The 16,828-nt window shown below is 46.8% G+C and overlaps 1 protein-coding gene across 4 annotated transcripts in view; it reads left to right on the forward strand.

Moving 5' to 3' along the window:
• ANO2 (anoctamin 2) overlaps positions 1 to 16,828 on the forward strand; it is a 343,520-nt gene that overhangs the window by 285,903 nt on the left and 40,789 nt on the right. For all 4 annotated transcript variants that reach the window (XM_077871350.1, XM_077871352.1, XM_077871354.1 and 1 more), the window contains 3 exons: positions 9,572 to 9,683; positions 11,868 to 11,925; positions 12,087 to 12,187. In XM_077871350.1, coding sequence (XP_077727476.1) covers positions 9,572 to 9,683; positions 11,868 to 11,925; positions 12,087 to 12,187 — 271 coding nt within the window. The remainder of the gene's footprint in view (positions 1 to 9,571; positions 9,684 to 11,867; positions 11,926 to 12,086; positions 12,188 to 16,828) is intronic.

Raw genomic sequence — 16,828 nt, forward strand, 5'->3', positions numbered from 1 at the left:
GCTGGCAAGAATTCCTTCCCAAACTTGAGCCATGACTATGAACACGACTCCTTTATGTTTCCGGTTAATCAGGGGAGCACTCCTCTCTCCTGTTAGCAGAAGTCCAGTCTATTCCTCTCCTTTGTTTGAGTTTTCTAAGAACCCCGGCTCAAGACTTGAAGCATGAGGAGAGCAAGGAGTATGCTGGGCACTCTCCATTTGCCATGTTTTCTCTCCAGACCCCTTCGCCACCAGGTCCTGTGCCTCAAAGCCCCTGCAGGTGGCATCACAGGGGCTCCCCAGCTCTGACCTCCAGTTGGGTTCTGCCGATAGGAAGCCGTGGAAGAGCAGGAGGAAACTCAGCAGGCCAGAGAGGGAATCGGGGCTGGTTCTTCCCTGCTTCTCCCTCATCTTTGGCAGAACCGCATCCTGTCCTGAGCACAGCTCCTACAGAGGAGTCCTCCCTCGCAGTGGTCCTTGGGCTCCCGTGACTCCCTTTCTTCTTCTCACCCCTTCGCCGCTCTGAGTAGTACCTTTGTTACACTGCCCTCCTTGGAGGTGAATTCTGTGTCCTGCTGGGGTCTTGACTAATAGCGGGGGTCCGGCCAGAGTCCATGTTTGAACCGGAAAGTACCTGCAGTACATCTGGCCTTTCATGCTCCTGGCTCTCATTGCTACACACCATTGCTGTTCGACGCCAGCCCTGTCCCCTCTGACGGAAGAGGCTGGGCCATTGCTGAGAGGGTCCCTCTGCACTGCAGGTCCCCGGTGGGCCATTGTTCTTCAGGGAAGATAGTCCTCCTGTCCAGAGCAAGCTCAGCTGAAGGGCTGCAGCTGGCAGGGTCTCCTGCTTGCAGGGATTCGTATGCCACTCCACCCCATCTCCAGGATGCCGTCCTCCCACGGACCCAGAACCAAGGACTCCTTTCTCCTCCTGGAAATCCACCCGAGGAGCATTCAGCTTATCTCCTTAAACTTGAAAAGCGCAGTAGATCTTTATTTCCCTCAGTCTATACACGAAATGTTTAAGGATGGTTCCCTCTGAGGAGTCAGGACAGCGAGGCTTGGAAAAGTAAATCATTTGTCTGGGGACAGTGTGGGACCAAAACGTCCTTCCAGTCCAAGATCTTCCTCTCTGCTTCTGGTACAGCCCTGTGACTTGTGTCACAGAACACAGAAGACCAGAAGCTGGAAGCACTTGGGTTATCACTCGGTGTACCTGCCACCTGCGGCCATGGCTTGCTCAAGGCTCCGGTTCCTCGAAGCTGGGAGCTGGCCGGGTATACCAGCCAACTGGATGCTTTCCAGCTGGTGCAGTGCTCCTCCCCACCAGGGGCATGGCCCAGGAGGCACAAAAGCACAGAGATCCAAGGACTCTGTGCACCCAACATTGAGCTCTTAAGTTTTCCTCCATACCCGTTACTTCTCACCCATTTGTTTTCCCCTCTCAGGAGGTGGAACCACCACCCACTCAAATGCTCCTACTAAAACCCAATTGTCACCTTGGACCTCTCTCTCTGTGTCCCTTTTCCCCCCCACATCTTGATTCCAGTCTGTGAAGTATTGCCTCTTTCACCTTCATCCATACCCCAGATCTGACCACTGTTCACAAGTTCCCATCCTAACATTGGTCATCTCTTGCCTGGACCACTGTACACTTCTCATTTGTCTCTCTGCTTCTGTGACTGTCCCTGCCACTCCACACACACACACACACACACACACACACACACACACACAGCTTGTTTTCTGTGATCCTTTTAAAATTTAATCTCACTCTATCCCTTCCTTGTGCAAAACGCCAAGGCAACTTCCCATTGTGCTTCCTGTGAGATCTGAGATCCTTCTGGTTGACCCGCCCCTGCCTTCCCCTCCAGCTCCATTGCCTAAATAAATGGTTTCTCCTTGCTCAGAATGCCTCAGACCCTTGGGTCTTTCCATTCCCTCTATACCTATAGCTCTTGCCCCTGGCTCCTCCCGGGACCACAGGAGCTCCACAGCATCCCTGGGGCCTCAGCAGAGAGGTCAGCTTCCCAGAGGCCTCTCTTGACCACTCTGACTAAAGCAGTCTTCTCCCTGCCTTTTATCCTCATGGCTCTCCAGAGTTGTACATTTGTCTGTGCCCCTCTTCTGACTGTAAGCTCCACATGGCGGGGAGTATATTGGTTCAGCCACCGCTGTATTCTCAGTGCCTGATGCCTGGCACATAGTAGCCACTTGAGAAATATTTGTGGAACAAAAAAAAGAAGAGAAAGATAAAACATTCCCTCTGAGCTATCTTCTGTGGGAAGACGTGAGATGAGCTAAGGTGGTATGGGTCCCTTCCTTCACTGGGTTTGGTTTCCAGATGCCCCACTGTGGTCACAAACTGGGCACACCTACCTATTCTATCCCTGCTCCTATCATTGCCAAGGGGAGACAGTCCTCATAGGGCAATTTTAACAATCAAATGGGGAATCCACGTTCAAGTACCCGTATAGTACCTGGTACACAGTGGGCACCAGGCTTAGGGTACTACTGATTGGCCCATAATGGGACCAGTCAATGTCTCCTCTCTCTCTCTCTCTCTCTCTCCCCACCCCCCCCCCCTTCTCAAGTGCTCCCTTCCTACTTAGTCTCCTTCTTTCTTACAATGAGGTGCCCTGGGGTGCTGTCACCTTGGGGGCTAGGCTGCTAGACAGCATGGTAGGTCTCCCAGCCCTTTATCTAGGAGCCAGAATCATCTTCCTGACTCTAAGGGAGGAATCCCTTGCACTAAAGACACTCTCTAGGGCTACAGGAGTATCTCAGGAGCACCCATCCTTAATCTCCAGTTCTGGAGCTCTCTGCTCCCTTAGGCAATGCACTGGCTGCTTAATTACCCAGCTGGCTGGCTTTTCCTATGGTGATTCCCTCCTAATGGCACAAACAAGGCAACAACATCACATAGGAGGCCAAGACACACCTGCCCTGCCCCCGCCCCCACAAACACACACACACACACACACACACACACACACACACACACACACGGAGGGAAGGCCAGATGGTAGGGCTGTCAGAAAACATTGCTGTTTGCAAAGGCTTGATCTGCCCTGGGGGAGAGGCAGGGAGAGCTGGCGCCTTTGCCTTCTGACTCAGCCACAGAGGTTCAGGCCCTCCTTCCTTCGCCCAGAGCAGTGCCAGGGCTGCTACTACTTGACATACACACTTGGACATCCCCTCATGCCTTTTTGTTGCCATGGCCCTAGCTGTGCTGGCTGGCTTGTTGGGGGCTCCGGCTACACTGAGCTGCTTCTCAACAATTCAGCGGCATCCTCTTGCTGGTCATACTGTTTCTATATGATTAGGATGGAGCTCTGGGGACTTTGAATTCTGAGCGGCCCCCTAGGACTAACTTGGGCTTTCATACTAATTATTTTCCAAGGCAGTTTACAGCTGGGTCATTTGTAGTCATATTTTTTCATGACATGATGCTCCAGAGGTTTAACACTTAAGAGAAAAGGAGGCTGGGTAAAGGCTCTGCATGGATATTCTATCGGATTGCCCTTCTGGTCCTGGATGGAGCCTGCCCCCTGTTGGAGATCTACCTCGGCAGGTTGGAAGCAGGCAAAACCCTCAGAAGGCCTCCAGTCGATGTGGGGTGACTTTCTGGGGGACGTGGGATTTCAGAAGCCAATAATGATAGAGGGGGTTTGCTTTCTGCCCACTCACGTGCTCTGTGTTGACTCCCCTGTGGTGATCGTGACCTAAAGGCACTGTGTTTGGAGTTTTATGAAGCACAAGGCTCTGGGCTGTTCTCTCATGGGCTCAGATTTGGGCCACTCCAGAGGTCTGTGTCTTATGAGGGTAACCTGCCAGTGGCCTGAAGTGCAGATGGTCCTTCTTGGCCTGAAGACATCATTCCATCCCAAGTGGACTCTGGGAAAACTTGTTGTATTTCTTGAGTCACGTAGTCTGCATCCTGGACAGATGAGACTCCTGGTGCTGGCTGAGAGAGATCCCGCAGTCCACCTGGAGCTTCAGGGCTTTGACACTCCCTACCCCCACCCCAGTTATCTCCATCCCTGGGGGGAGGTGTCCCCTGAAGGCCTCCTTCCCTGGAAGGCTCAGCAAAGCACAGAACATGGCTATAGAGCTTCTCTGAGGTGGGGGCACCCAGCTGATTTAGTGGCCTATCAAGTGGATTTGGATTGTTTATTGGAAATGCCCATTATTTATGGTGGCTCATGGCCCTCAAAGCACAGGCAAAGGCTGTTTTTAGAAATAAAACTAATAAATAATAACTAGGTCCATGATTTATCAGTATGGAGGAAGGGAGCCCCTCATTTCCAGTTGGAGCAAAGCGTCCTGGAAGGATCAGATTCTCTCTCCCAAGAACTTGGAGGAAATTCCTGCAGGGATTGGGAGATCTGAGAACAAAGAGTTCAAAGGAGATTATAAAAGAAAATCAAAGACACGTGCCTCTCTGCACCTCATCCTTAATCTCCTTCTAGCCACATTGACAAGTTTCCCAAATTTTCAGCTCATTAGATCTGATTACTTATTTTGGGGTGACAGAAGTTTTAATTGTCTTAGCCCCAAACTATTTTAAAATGAGAGACAAGAAGTGGTTGTTACTGTTGAATTGGCTGCTTTGGTGACTGGTCTAAGGATCAAAATCCTACTGAAAACCTTTTCCTTTCCACTCCCTCCCTCCTCTTCCCTCCCCCTCTCCCTCCTTTCCTCTCTCGCTCCTTCCTCTCCCTTTCTTCCCTCCCACTCCTTCCCACTCCCTCCTCCTTCCCTCTCTCCCTCCTTCCTTCTCCCTCCCTCCCTTCCCTTCTTCCTTCACTCTCTCCCCCTCCCTCCTTCCTTCCCCCTCCCTCCCTCCCTTCTTGCCTCTCCCCCTTCCTTCCCCCTTTCTTCCCTCCCTCCTTCCCTACTTCCCTTCCCTTCCCTACCCTTCCCTCCTTCCTTCCCTTCTACCTTCCCCTCTCCCTCTCCTCCTCCCTCCTTTCCTTACCCTTTCCCCTGCCATCCCTTCCTTTTGTCCTTCCCTTCTTGCTCTTCCTTCCTCCTCTTTCTTTCTCTCTCCTCTGTAGCCCAGCACAACAGGGCACATGGACAGTCTCTGTTCATGACCCTGTGCCCATCTTGATACAGGACTTAGTCCTTTGGTGTATCCCTCCCCCAAGAACAAATCCAGGATTCTCTGAACACTGGTGAGGAAAGCAGATTTTAATGCATCTTTATTGAAGATTCCATGGAAAGGCTAATGAGGGTCCCCACTGCAAATGACAGGACAGTTAAGGAGCATTTCTGCTGGGCACATCTGCCTCCCGCCCCATCACTCCCTTTTTCTTCTTTGGCCTGGGCTCTGACCTCCTGTCTCTGTCCGTACCTCACAAGGCACAGGCTGTAGCCTTTCTGGGTCCTGCATCTAACTCCAACACCCCCATCTCTTATCTTGTGGGTAAGGTAGGGAAAGTTAAATTAATTAAATGAATCTGAAATGGAAATTAAGGAGATTTAACTCTCTTTTGCTGTTGCTTTCTTGTGACTTCATACCCATAGGCATTGGTCCTTCCTTGGAACACGACCGGCGATTTTTAGGAAATTTTTGGAATGTTTTCACTATTCCAAATCATATTTTTTTTCATGTCACTCATTCATTCATTCATTCATTCATTCATTCATCCATTCATTCATTCAGTAAATATGCTTAGTAGGGTACATCTAGTGACAGCTATGACCCATCAGAAGGTGAATCTGACTGTGTTCATTGTGGAAAAGCCATCCAAACTGTGCATGGCAGGGCTGGGTGACACGGGGCTAGGGAAAATGAGGGTTAACAGCGACATGGGGGTACAGAGTTAGGAGATCTTCAAATGGCAAGTGGCCTTAGAAACTGTGGGCAGACAATTCCTTGGCCTCAGCCTTGTTTCCTTTTGTCAAAGAGAATAAGAATCAGACTGAAGATAGGGATTTGGACCTTGAGCCCAGGCAAGACTTGATAAACATAAATCAAACAGGGAGGCACTGGCCACTTTGGCAGAATTCGTAGCAGGGAGTTTTGAAAAAGCCCTTACAGGTTAAATATCTGAAGGGCTTTGCTAATGCATATAAACTGAAGAAGAAGTAGCAGACGAGGCAGTGTTCACTGTGAAGGTGAGTACAGACCATGGTCCAAATGCTTGCTGGGTAAGGCAGTGTGGGATCGGCCTGGACTTCTAGCTCATGGGACTGCATCCATGTTCCTCAGAGTGTGGCAAGGAGAAAAGCACAAAGGTGTCTACCAGCTGCGTGTTATCATGTAGACTTTTCCAACTTCATCTCCTATAAAATGATGGCGATGTCCCAGATTCCCTAGCAGACTGTGTTTATTTCCAGAGTTGTCTGGAGGATGTCAGGAAGCTTGGCCTAGGAGTTCTGTGGAGGTGGGGACTGGGGCTTTTCAATTAGACCTTCCCAGCCATGTGTCAGCAGGGTCACCTACTAGCTATCCTCACTGCTGATTGGTAGTAAGTGCCCATTAATCAACATGGAAACGATTCCCAGAACTTTAGGGGCTAGACAGGTGCACAAACACCTGGCCGCAGATGGCCCAACCCGGCTGCAGAAAGCAGGGCTGCTGGCTTGGAGGAGGTGATGGAGTGGGAGGACACTATTCAGGACAATAGAAACTATTGTTTATTGAGATCTGGCACTTGCCAAGCACTAGGCTGAGGGCTTTATAAGCATCTTATCTTGTCTTCAGGACGACCTGGGAGGCAGATGTCAGTATGCTCTTTATGTAAGTTCAGTCCTCTACGCTCCGTATTTGAAGTTGGGTGTGTCTGATGCAACTCTCTGTCCCTATGGCCATCTTTGGAGCAAAATAAGCAAATAGTCACTCCCCTCAACTTCACTGAGCCCAGAATAGCATGAGTGGGTGCTCTGTAGGTTCAGGATGGCCTGCCAGGACCTCTAGGACTGTTCGTGAGCATAAGCAAACTAAAGTGGGCTTCAGGATGATGGGGCTTTTGAGAATGAACCAGTTTTCAGAGTTGCTGGCTGCCCAGGGGCGACGCCATGTTTCTTAGGGTTCATGGGGGCTAGGTCAGGACTAGACAATTGGGTAGCTCTCATTTCCCCAGGCCTTAGGGAGAAGTGGAGGCCAAGATCTCAATTATGATAGTAGTTTTATGGCATCTCTAAGCTTTCCTAGGTCTCAAGGCCCCTCCCAGGGCCATGGGTCCCTAGAGGCTCATGTCTGCCTATGACAGTCTCCTCGGTAGGTCACTGTTCATGCTTGGACCAACACTGATGCATCATCTGTTATACTCAGGACTGTGTTCTAAGATTGCAAATGAATGAGGGGCTCACTGAGCTGTGTGGGAAGACAGATCATGGATACATAGCATTCTTCTCCCTAAGATCCCCTTCTGCCATGACTAGAGGGGAAAGGATTCCTTGCCAGTCAGAGATTAAATCTGGAAAAGACTTGGCAGTTTGCAAAAGGCTTTCCCAGAGACCTTGGCAAATGAAGCTCCTTGTAGGAAGTGTGGAGTCATATTCATCCTGGCAGCATGCAGGTGGTACTCAATGAGTGTGAACTGACCAGTCACAAATATTTCTTAGGTACATATCAAGTGGGCTGAGGGTGGAGGGTGGGGAGGTGAAAGAAGATGTGTGGTGTAAACAGCAGCCAAAAGTCCTGATTTCATAGTGTGGTGTAGTAAAAATTATCTTTGGAGACAGGCAGATCTGGGTTCAGACCTTAACTCTTATGTAATCCAGACTTACTGGCTCTGTGATCTAGAGCAAGGCTCTCACCTCTCTGGACCTCAGCTGTCTTTATTTGTAAAAGTGAGATGTGATACCTCCCTCACATAGGTAGGTAAGGATGAAACAGGGTAGCAAGTGTGTGCACCTGGGTGTGATGCCACCTGTGGAGCAGCTTGGAGCAGACACCCCTGTACAGCACACACATCTCCACTGACCACCGTGGAGGTCACTGCAGCTCTCTGCCTGCAGGTGTTCTCTGGTTGTAAGCATGCTCAGCCCATGCACAGGAGAAGGCAGAAACGCTAGGGAGTCATGTCCAGGGGTAACCTCACTCCAGCGGTAACCTTCAACCAGTGAGGGACTCCACTTTCACGCTCCTTAGTGTAATAATTACAAGGGGTGTTTCACAGTCTCTTAGAAGGTCCCAGGGGGACTGAGCTCCAGTAGCCTGCAGCATGAAATTGCTCATGAACACATCCATGCTGCCTTCCCTCCCTTCTCTGGCTCATTCCCTCGCCACGTTTGCTGGGAGCACTTCCCAAATAAACCACTTATTCCCAAACTGCTTATTTCTTGACAGCAGGCAACACCAACTAAGACAGAAGATCAGTGAAAGCTCCTATTGTGATTTTCAGAGGGCATGGATATAGGTAATGAATGCAGGGAGACATAAAATACCATAGAAGAAAATACCACCGTCTGAAGTCATCTAGGAAAGCTTCAGGAAGGAAATTACAGACCACATTTGATCTGAATGCTAAGGGTTGAGAAGGATTTGTACAGGAGGGGATGGGCCTGGGAAGGGACTTTCAGGGCAGAAAACAGTGTTGTATCCATTCTTCCAAAGATTCCTACTAAAGCTGTCTGTGAGTCAGGTGGGCAAACAAGTCACATGGACCCGTGCGTCAACCTCATCTGGACACACCACCTCCTGGCTGGCATGGTCTTGGTTGTTTGGCTTTATGCTCAGCACCCTTTAAGGCGATACTGTATTAGTGCATGTGCTGCAGGGCTAGGGCTTTCCTTCTGCCCCTGAAGTGTGGCCCTATAACCTTCTGTCTTTGCCAAGCCAGTTGCCAAGACCTGTGAATCCTCAGCAAACACTCTGCCCCATTGTTCACCAGAATATCCCATGGAACTTGAGTCTTCTGAAGGCATCGTGAGGTTTCTGCCCAGTGTTTCTCAGGATCCTTGGGGGATTCTGTGCTGACTCCTCTGCTTGAACTTCTTAGGACTCACTGGACTTGCTGTGACCCCCAAATCTGAGGCATTAGTCTTATGTTTGTTTCACTTATCTGATGATCCTGCATTGTGCATCCTTTGAGTAAAGAAATGCAAGGTGTCTCATTCTATCCAGAGAGCATACAGATGCAGGGTTTCCTTCTAGAAATGAAGGAGGAGAGAAAGAGGAATAATGTCACGGTGCCTAAGACAAGTCTCTGCTGCTTATTGAGTAGTTCATTGGTTAACAAAAGCCTTTTTCATCAGGAACCTTTGTTCAAATAAAATCTTTCTGAATTGGCAATCACACAGGTAAAAGCCAAATTCCTCTTGATGAAGTGAGAGTGCTTCGAGGAAGCTCTCCTGCTCAGATCCCCCATAGAAAAGCACAGTGTGAAACCATTGCTGGAGTGGGGAGGACGGTGGAAGAAGAAAGATGATGATTATATGTACCCTTTGCTTTCTGTAGTTCCATTGTACCTGGTTATCTATTTGGGGCCTCCCAGATGAATTCAATTCTAATGTGCCAGAGAGACCTTGAAGGAATGAGAGCTGAAAGACAACAGTTCACGTAGTCGGAGTTAAAACTGACGGGGTGAAAAATCTGTCTCTCAGACTTATCAGCTTTGCTTTTATCTTTCAGAGGTTCCAAAAACAGAACAGACTTTTGAAGAACGGCTGATACTCAAAGCTTTCTTGCTAAAGTTTGTCAATGCCTACTCACCCATCTTCTATGTGGCCTTTTTCAAGGGGAGGTGAGTACAATGGGATCACACATGGAAGGGCAACTTGTCACTAAGACAGGGCCCCCCACTAGAGTCAGCCTGTCCCCACTGTCAATTCACACTGTTAGTCCCATTCCCCTCTTCCATCTGTATCACACTGCTGGTGAAGCAATGGCATTAGCATGGTAGCATTTGGGGTTAGAATCTTCAGGTTCTGACAACCAGGGAAACTGTACAGGGATTTGACCCTGGGCCTCCCAATGTTAAGGACGGGATAGGAAGGAATTTCAGGTCTAGCGCGTGGCTTCTAGGTCTTGCAATGCAGACTTCACAGGTTAAGGGCACAGTCTTCCAGGAGACTGCCCTCACTCCAGACACTAGCTGCCGGCTCTGGGGTTCCTCTGCCACTCCAGATTCAGACTCACTGGCTATGGCCACTAACTCCTCAGGTTTGATAATTCTCTAGAATGACTCACAGAACTTAAGAATGTTCTACACTTAAAATTACAGTTTTATTATAAAGGGATACAATCCAAACTAGCAAATGGGAGAGGCACAATGGGTGAGGTTTAAGAAGGTCCTAAAGGGAAGTGTCCATGTCCTCAGTACGCATTAGCTCCTGGCACATCAATGCATCTCACCAACCAGGAAGCTCCAGACCTCAGTGCCCACAATTGGTAAGGTTGCATCACATAGGTATAATTGCTTGAATCACTTGCCCCATGACTGAGCTTTGCCTCAGCCCCTTCCCCTCCTGAGGTCAGGCTGCTACTACCTAAATCAAAGGCCCAACCCTCCAGTCAGATGGTTGGTTTTTCTGGCCACCCCCACCCCATCCTGAGATGTTTAATGTGCATAAATTAGCATAAATTTAAATATAGTCCTAAATGCCCAGCTTGAATAACAAAGAGACTCCTACTTGGAAACTAAGGATTTAGAGGCTTCTCCAAGAACCAGCGACAAAGGCCAGTCAGATTCTTTATTATGTAATACATCTAGATGTAAAATCACTTCTGATAACTATTTCTCAGGGTAGGTCAGTTGGTTACCTATAAGGAGATTTCCCAGTAGGCATTAATTTTGTCAGGAAAGCTTCCCTAGCACTAAATTCTCATCAAGCAAGCATTCCATAGCAAGAGCTATTATTGCATATATTTGATAGTTTCTTACAAATATATTTGTGACCAAAACCACAACCCCCTTGTTGGGATGGTTGCCCTTGACTCTTACAAAATTAGAGTAGTAGAGAGACTGTCCTTATTAATGGGTGCTTTCCACTGGTGCTTTCTCTCTAAATTTGATATCAATAGCAAGTTTCATACATCAATATTCCAGGCCAAAAAATAGGGTCCTGACTCTTAGGTGACTCTTAGATAAATTTGTGGTATACTGAAAGAGATGGTCTTGTCAACAGCACATTGCAATAAGTGCTATAATAGAAGTATAAAGAGAAAGTGTTGGCGAAATACTTAATTGTGAACAGAGACAGTGAGAAGACTTCATAGAGGAAAGATTGGAGCGGAGCCTTAAATAGATGGGTAGGCTTTCCACGGGTGGATGAGGGGCTAATATTTCAAGTAAGAAGGAGTTTTCTCATTACCTGGCTGGTTCCATGATGGGCTTTTCCACTCCACTTCTCCCCACCTGCCCCACCTTCTTGTCCTCAATAAAATAAACCCTACTTGGAAAAAGAAGGAGCAGGCTACTTCCATGCCTTTGAATATTTTCAGTAAGAAGTCTGCATTTTTCTTTTCTGATCCCAGAAATCTCTACTTGCAACTTTAGCCTATCTCCTCCTCCATTTCCTGGGAAAACAGAAACTCTTACTGAGGAGCTACAATCAGAACTCAATTCTTGACATTAGATGAGGGAAGAAGGTGCACAGATAGTACACTTCTAGTTAATCCAGACCTTGTGGTGTTTAGGCCCAGAAACTATCACATGTGCACATACATGGGACATTCCCAACCCCACACCGGCCCCAGCCTCAGCCCCTGTCCCCTGGAACTTGGGTTAAGAGGTGAACTGTAGGTGGAACAGGTGATGGCTAGCCCTTAACAAGATGTAAAGTCCTACCACTGGGTGATTCAGCTCCCTGCCCTGGCCAGCACTTTCAGGGAGAGTGTTGGACAGTGCCTGTTCCACTCAGAAGGCATGCCTTCAAGCAGCCCTACATTTCTTCTTCCCTAACTCTCCCACACTTCTGGATTTCAGGTTTGTGGGCAGGCCTGGAAGCTACGTTTACGTGTTTGATGGTTACCGCATGGAAGAGGCAAGTACAGCCTGGGTGTTACACGTCCAGCTGGTGGTTTATAGGTGTACCCCTGGCCCCAGCCCCAGCCTGAGCCCTGGCCCGAGCCTTTCTTCTTGCCTGTGCCTCTCTGAGCTCTACTTGGTCTAACCACATCTTCTGTTATCTTCTCTTCTGGGCAGTGTGCTCCAGGGGGCTGCCTAATGGAGCTCTGCATTCAGCTCAGCATCATTATGTTGGGAAAACAGTTGATCCAGAACAACATCTTTGAGATCGGAGTCCCGTAAGTAATGAACTCCTCTTCCTTCTCCGTTTGCTGTCCGGGGCCTAGTCCAGCAGGACCCCACTTTCAGCAGGGTGCTCCTGGCCTCCTCCTCTCAGACAGCTGGTTATTTACTCCTCTGTCCACTTGCCAATAATTTTCCCCTTGAGGCAGGGCACCTCCCACGAGGCTTGCTTGCTAATCTAATTCAAGAGTTTTAAGGCTCAGAAAGATTAATAAGCACTTGCTTCAGGAACTTAATGACAAAGTGGCAGAGCTAGGAATCAGGTATCTTGGACCTCAAAGTGCTCTCTGTCCTCCCATTGAATAAGTAAAAAAGATGCATTGTGGTGGATATAAATGAATACAAAAGTTGGGAATATTACATAATAATTTAGAGAAATCTCTAAGAAACTGTGGAATATGTGATCTTAGAGGGGGAAGGACATGGAGCTGGTAAAGCTCAGGCTGGGTCTTCATGTGGATCTTCTCTCCTCTCCCACATGGTTTTATACCAATTTCATAGAATGACTCCTTTCAGTTAGATGTTGCCTTGAGATAGTCATGAAAATAAACACTTAGTCATAGGCACAGGATTGAAAAGAAATGAAAACTCAATAATGAAAATCTACCTTCAGGTCAAAGAAAAATGTAACCCCCTCTCCCCGCCATCACCATCTTGCATTTCTATTGCTTTTTGGTGCTCATGTACCATTCCTTAGGCTCAGTCCTTAGAGTGTTTTTCCGCCTTCACTCTGAGAGCCTCAGGGGTAGCCCAAGGTGTATGCTTTTCTTGGAAGAGGATTGGCAAGCATGTTGATGCCTGGGCATCTTGTTGCACCTCCTTGTTTAATCTAGCCTCTCATCATCGGTCAGGAAATCATCACTTTTGAGAAACTTCACCCTCTGAAAGTGTGTCATGTTCCCTGCTTTCTGATTGAAAGTCATTCGGTGATAGTCAAGCAAAGCTGGTGAAACACATGGTCACCGTTCTCTAGGAGCTTACCATCTCAGAAAGAGACCACATTTGTTATGGATAAACATCCAGAAAATATACAGGCCAGGAAAAGATGTACCAAAGCCACATGTGGCTCCTTTGAAGCCACAAGACCAGCCCCTCCACTACTGCTACAAAGGAAAGTCTCCGTTCTCCTTCAGACATCTGGGGAAGACACCTGTCCTTCCAGAACATTGTTATTCTGCTCTGGGTGGAATTGTATACAGCTTGCAAACATGAGATTTATTCATCCCTGGACATCTGCTCTACCACTTAGTCCATTCACTCTGGATCCAGAGGCCTTTTATAGAGTATAAGAGAGACAAGAGCTCAGGCATATGTTTGGACAGTGTATTGGCATGTCCCCCACCCATCAACTCCATCAGCTCCAGAGCAGATGAAATTAACACATGGCTGTTTGCCTTGAAGGCTAAATTTTCTTGTTTATGCTTGATGCATGTTTAATGTGCCACACTTTAATTGATGGCAATTGCACAGTGACTCATAAAGCTGTGGGCAAGTCACTTCTCTAAGTCTTGCTGTCCCCCTCTCTTAATGAAAATGATGGCATTAGACTAATCTCTAAGGTGTTCTTATTTCAGCTCTGACATTCAGGGAGCCTCTCCTTTATTCATTGAAGCTGGCCCTACTGGTTCCAATTGCAGGTCACTTCTGTTTCAAAAGACTTCCTCATTTCAGTTTCTAGTCTGCCAAAGGACACATACGACATAATTATGATATATATATATATATACACACACACACACGTATATATATGTATGTATATACACACACATACACACATATACATATGCTACATAAGATATGTAGTTAATTATAGTAATAAATATGTATTTAGTCCCTAAAGATGTAGAGCAAAAATTCTTCTATCAAGCCTCAGTGTCTTTTATCTCTAAAGCTCTTTATAATTATATGGGTTCTATTCTGAGTTCAGTCATATGAAATCACAACGATGGTGATTATTGGATTTTCCACTCTCAACTCAGAGCCCATTCTCAGTAAATTAGACCACATCCAATCCAGAGTTCAAGCACCTGGTGATATCTTTTTGTGTGACACCATTGAGAAACATGAAATAAGCAAGAAAATCAAAAGGAGTCCTTCATAGTCAAAAGAGAAATGACAGTTGAACCTGACAGTGAAGAAGGAGAAGTATTATAAAAATCAGATTTAGTGGTCTTGAATTCTTTGATGGAGGTAGCATATCTCAGTAGGTCAGGGACTGTCCAACAGATCTGGGTTTAAATTGAGGCATTATAATATACTCACTGTGTGACTTGTTAAAGTTGCTCTAAAAGGATTCTCATGCAACGTGGCTTATGTAAAAATAAAGGTTGGATGAATGCCCAGCTGTCTGGAAAATAGAAAATATGGACTCCAAAAAAGGAAGAACCATTCTTAGAGTTTCTAGGCAGCCTAGGTGACTAAGCGTCATTACCTTTTTGTTTGTAAGTGATGCTTTGTGAGTGTTGCAAGTCCAAGAATGAGATTGAAAAGACCAAGTCAGGAACACTGTTTTTCTCTTCTGTTCGGGGCCTAATGGCCTTTGGCTTACATGCCTTCAGATGCTTTCCCCTCAGGGGAGATAAATATTAGTCTTAGAGGCCAGATTTGATTTTTAAAAACAGAGGCAAGTCTGAGGAGTTAGATAGGTGATCATACTCAGGGTAAAAATATAAGATTATACAGCTAGAAGTTGTTTATCCTCTACTTCTGAAAGGAATTTTCTAAGATTCTTCCAAAGAAAATTTTGAAATGTTAAAGACCAATTGACTTTTATCAGTAAGCCAGGTAATCAGCTGTGATTTATTCCTCTTCACAAGGACAAAATATTCTTCTTAGATTCTGTGTGTGTGTGTGTGTGTGTCTTGCAGAAAGTACGATAACCACAATTTTGTTGCCCTTGAGAATCTTAACAGTCCAGTAGGCTTCTCGTAGAACATTGTTTCCCAATCTTCAGTGATTTGTGAGCCAACTTTTGAAGTTGTTTTCTCCATACCTACCTAAACAGCTGTTTGCATATTAATTTCCTCTAAACCAACTCACTTTTTGTTTAAATTCATAACATTTTTGAAAATGGAAAACAAACACTGCCAGTGACCATGAATAGCAAATTGCAGTAGAAAGCAACACGATAAAAAGTAAACATTATTAGACAAATGATAACATCAGCCTAGGATCTGCATTCTCCTTGTTATAGAGGAAGCCGCACAGGCGCTGGGGAGTTGTTAAAGACATGCCAGCAGCAGACTGGGGGTTTTTCCTTGACTGCCATCAAAGGGACTGAATGAGAGCAGGAAAGGAAAGAACTCTCCCAGATGATCTAATGAGATGAAGACCAAGTATAGAGCCCTCCAAAGTGTCAAAAGAACTGCTATTGGAATGTGTCTGTTGCTCAAGAAATGTTGCTTTAGAGCAATATTATCACCTGTTCATCCCACAGGTTTCCAGAAGGCTGGTACAATGTGGGCCATGTCCATGGATACTGTACAGATGCCCTGTGGGACCTGGATGAGCTTTACCAGCTTGCTCAGAATCTCCATTGCTACCCCTAAATCTGGTTGGTGCCAGATAGGCCTCAAAATCTATAGGGCCATGCAGAAGCCCAGCTTTGTCCAGGCACCTTCCACCAGGCAGCAGCAGTCCCATCTTGGCTAGGCTTGATTCAGGGCCTGGAGATGGAAAGGCAATGTGCTTCCAAGGGAGGCAGTAAAACTGGGGGCAATAGGCTCTTTAAAGGCAGCTCTGCGACTAATTGAGGACATGATAATAAATAAAACTGCATTGCGTGATCTGGCCTTGGACTCTCCCTACTCAGCAACCCCAGGCTCCTGGGGCCTGACACAGTTGTGACAGATGCTTTCCAGAGAGGAGCTGGATGGTTTTAAACATTACAGGCCCCAGAACAATGCTCATCGGCAGCTCCATCTGAGATGACTTCAGACATGGCGGGCAGAATCGGATCTCGTGCTATACTGCCCAAGTCCCCTGATGGGGGTTTCCATACCCGCCTCCTGCTGCTGCCCCACACACCCCGCCTTTCCCACATGTGTTTGTGCAAGATAGACTTTGGATCCAGATTGTATGGTGCCCCTGAAATATGGCCCCCACATCCCAACTTCTCAGTATAATTTTATCTGAAACTCAGCTCCAGTTATCCTTGAAGCAAAATTGAAAATGGTCCTTTCTTTTATCATTAAGAAAGATGGAATTTTTTTTTTGATAAAAGGTAAAATGCAGTCTTTTTCAAATGCCAGATTCTCTCCTGGATGAAGTCTGAGACAGACAGAGCAAATGTATGAATACTTCCACTAGCGAAGTGTCCCCCATCCCTATTCTTACTAAAAACACCAGATCACATCCCAGAATAGCTGTAATGTACCCTGGACACGGCCAGTAAGATTTTATAAACTCTCTGCTTTTTCTTTCTCAATAAATGTGATAAATATTACATTTCAAGACATAAAACAGTCTCTCTTTAAAGCCATTACAGGTGAAGGAGGTCTGTGTTCTCCAAGACAGAGGAATCTGGCCATGAATCAGAAGTTTAAGGAACAAATTTGAACCTTGTCGGGTGTCAAGGAAAGGGATACATAGCTCAGACAGTGCCGTGTTCCTCTTCTTTGGCTTATGTAGGGCTTGGT

This window comes from Canis aureus, chromosome 25 (genome assembly GCF_053574225.1).
Source record: "Canis aureus isolate CA01 chromosome 25, VMU_Caureus_v.1.0, whole genome shotgun sequence".
Lineage (NCBI taxonomy): Eukaryota > Metazoa > Chordata > Mammalia > Carnivora > Canidae > Canis > Canis aureus.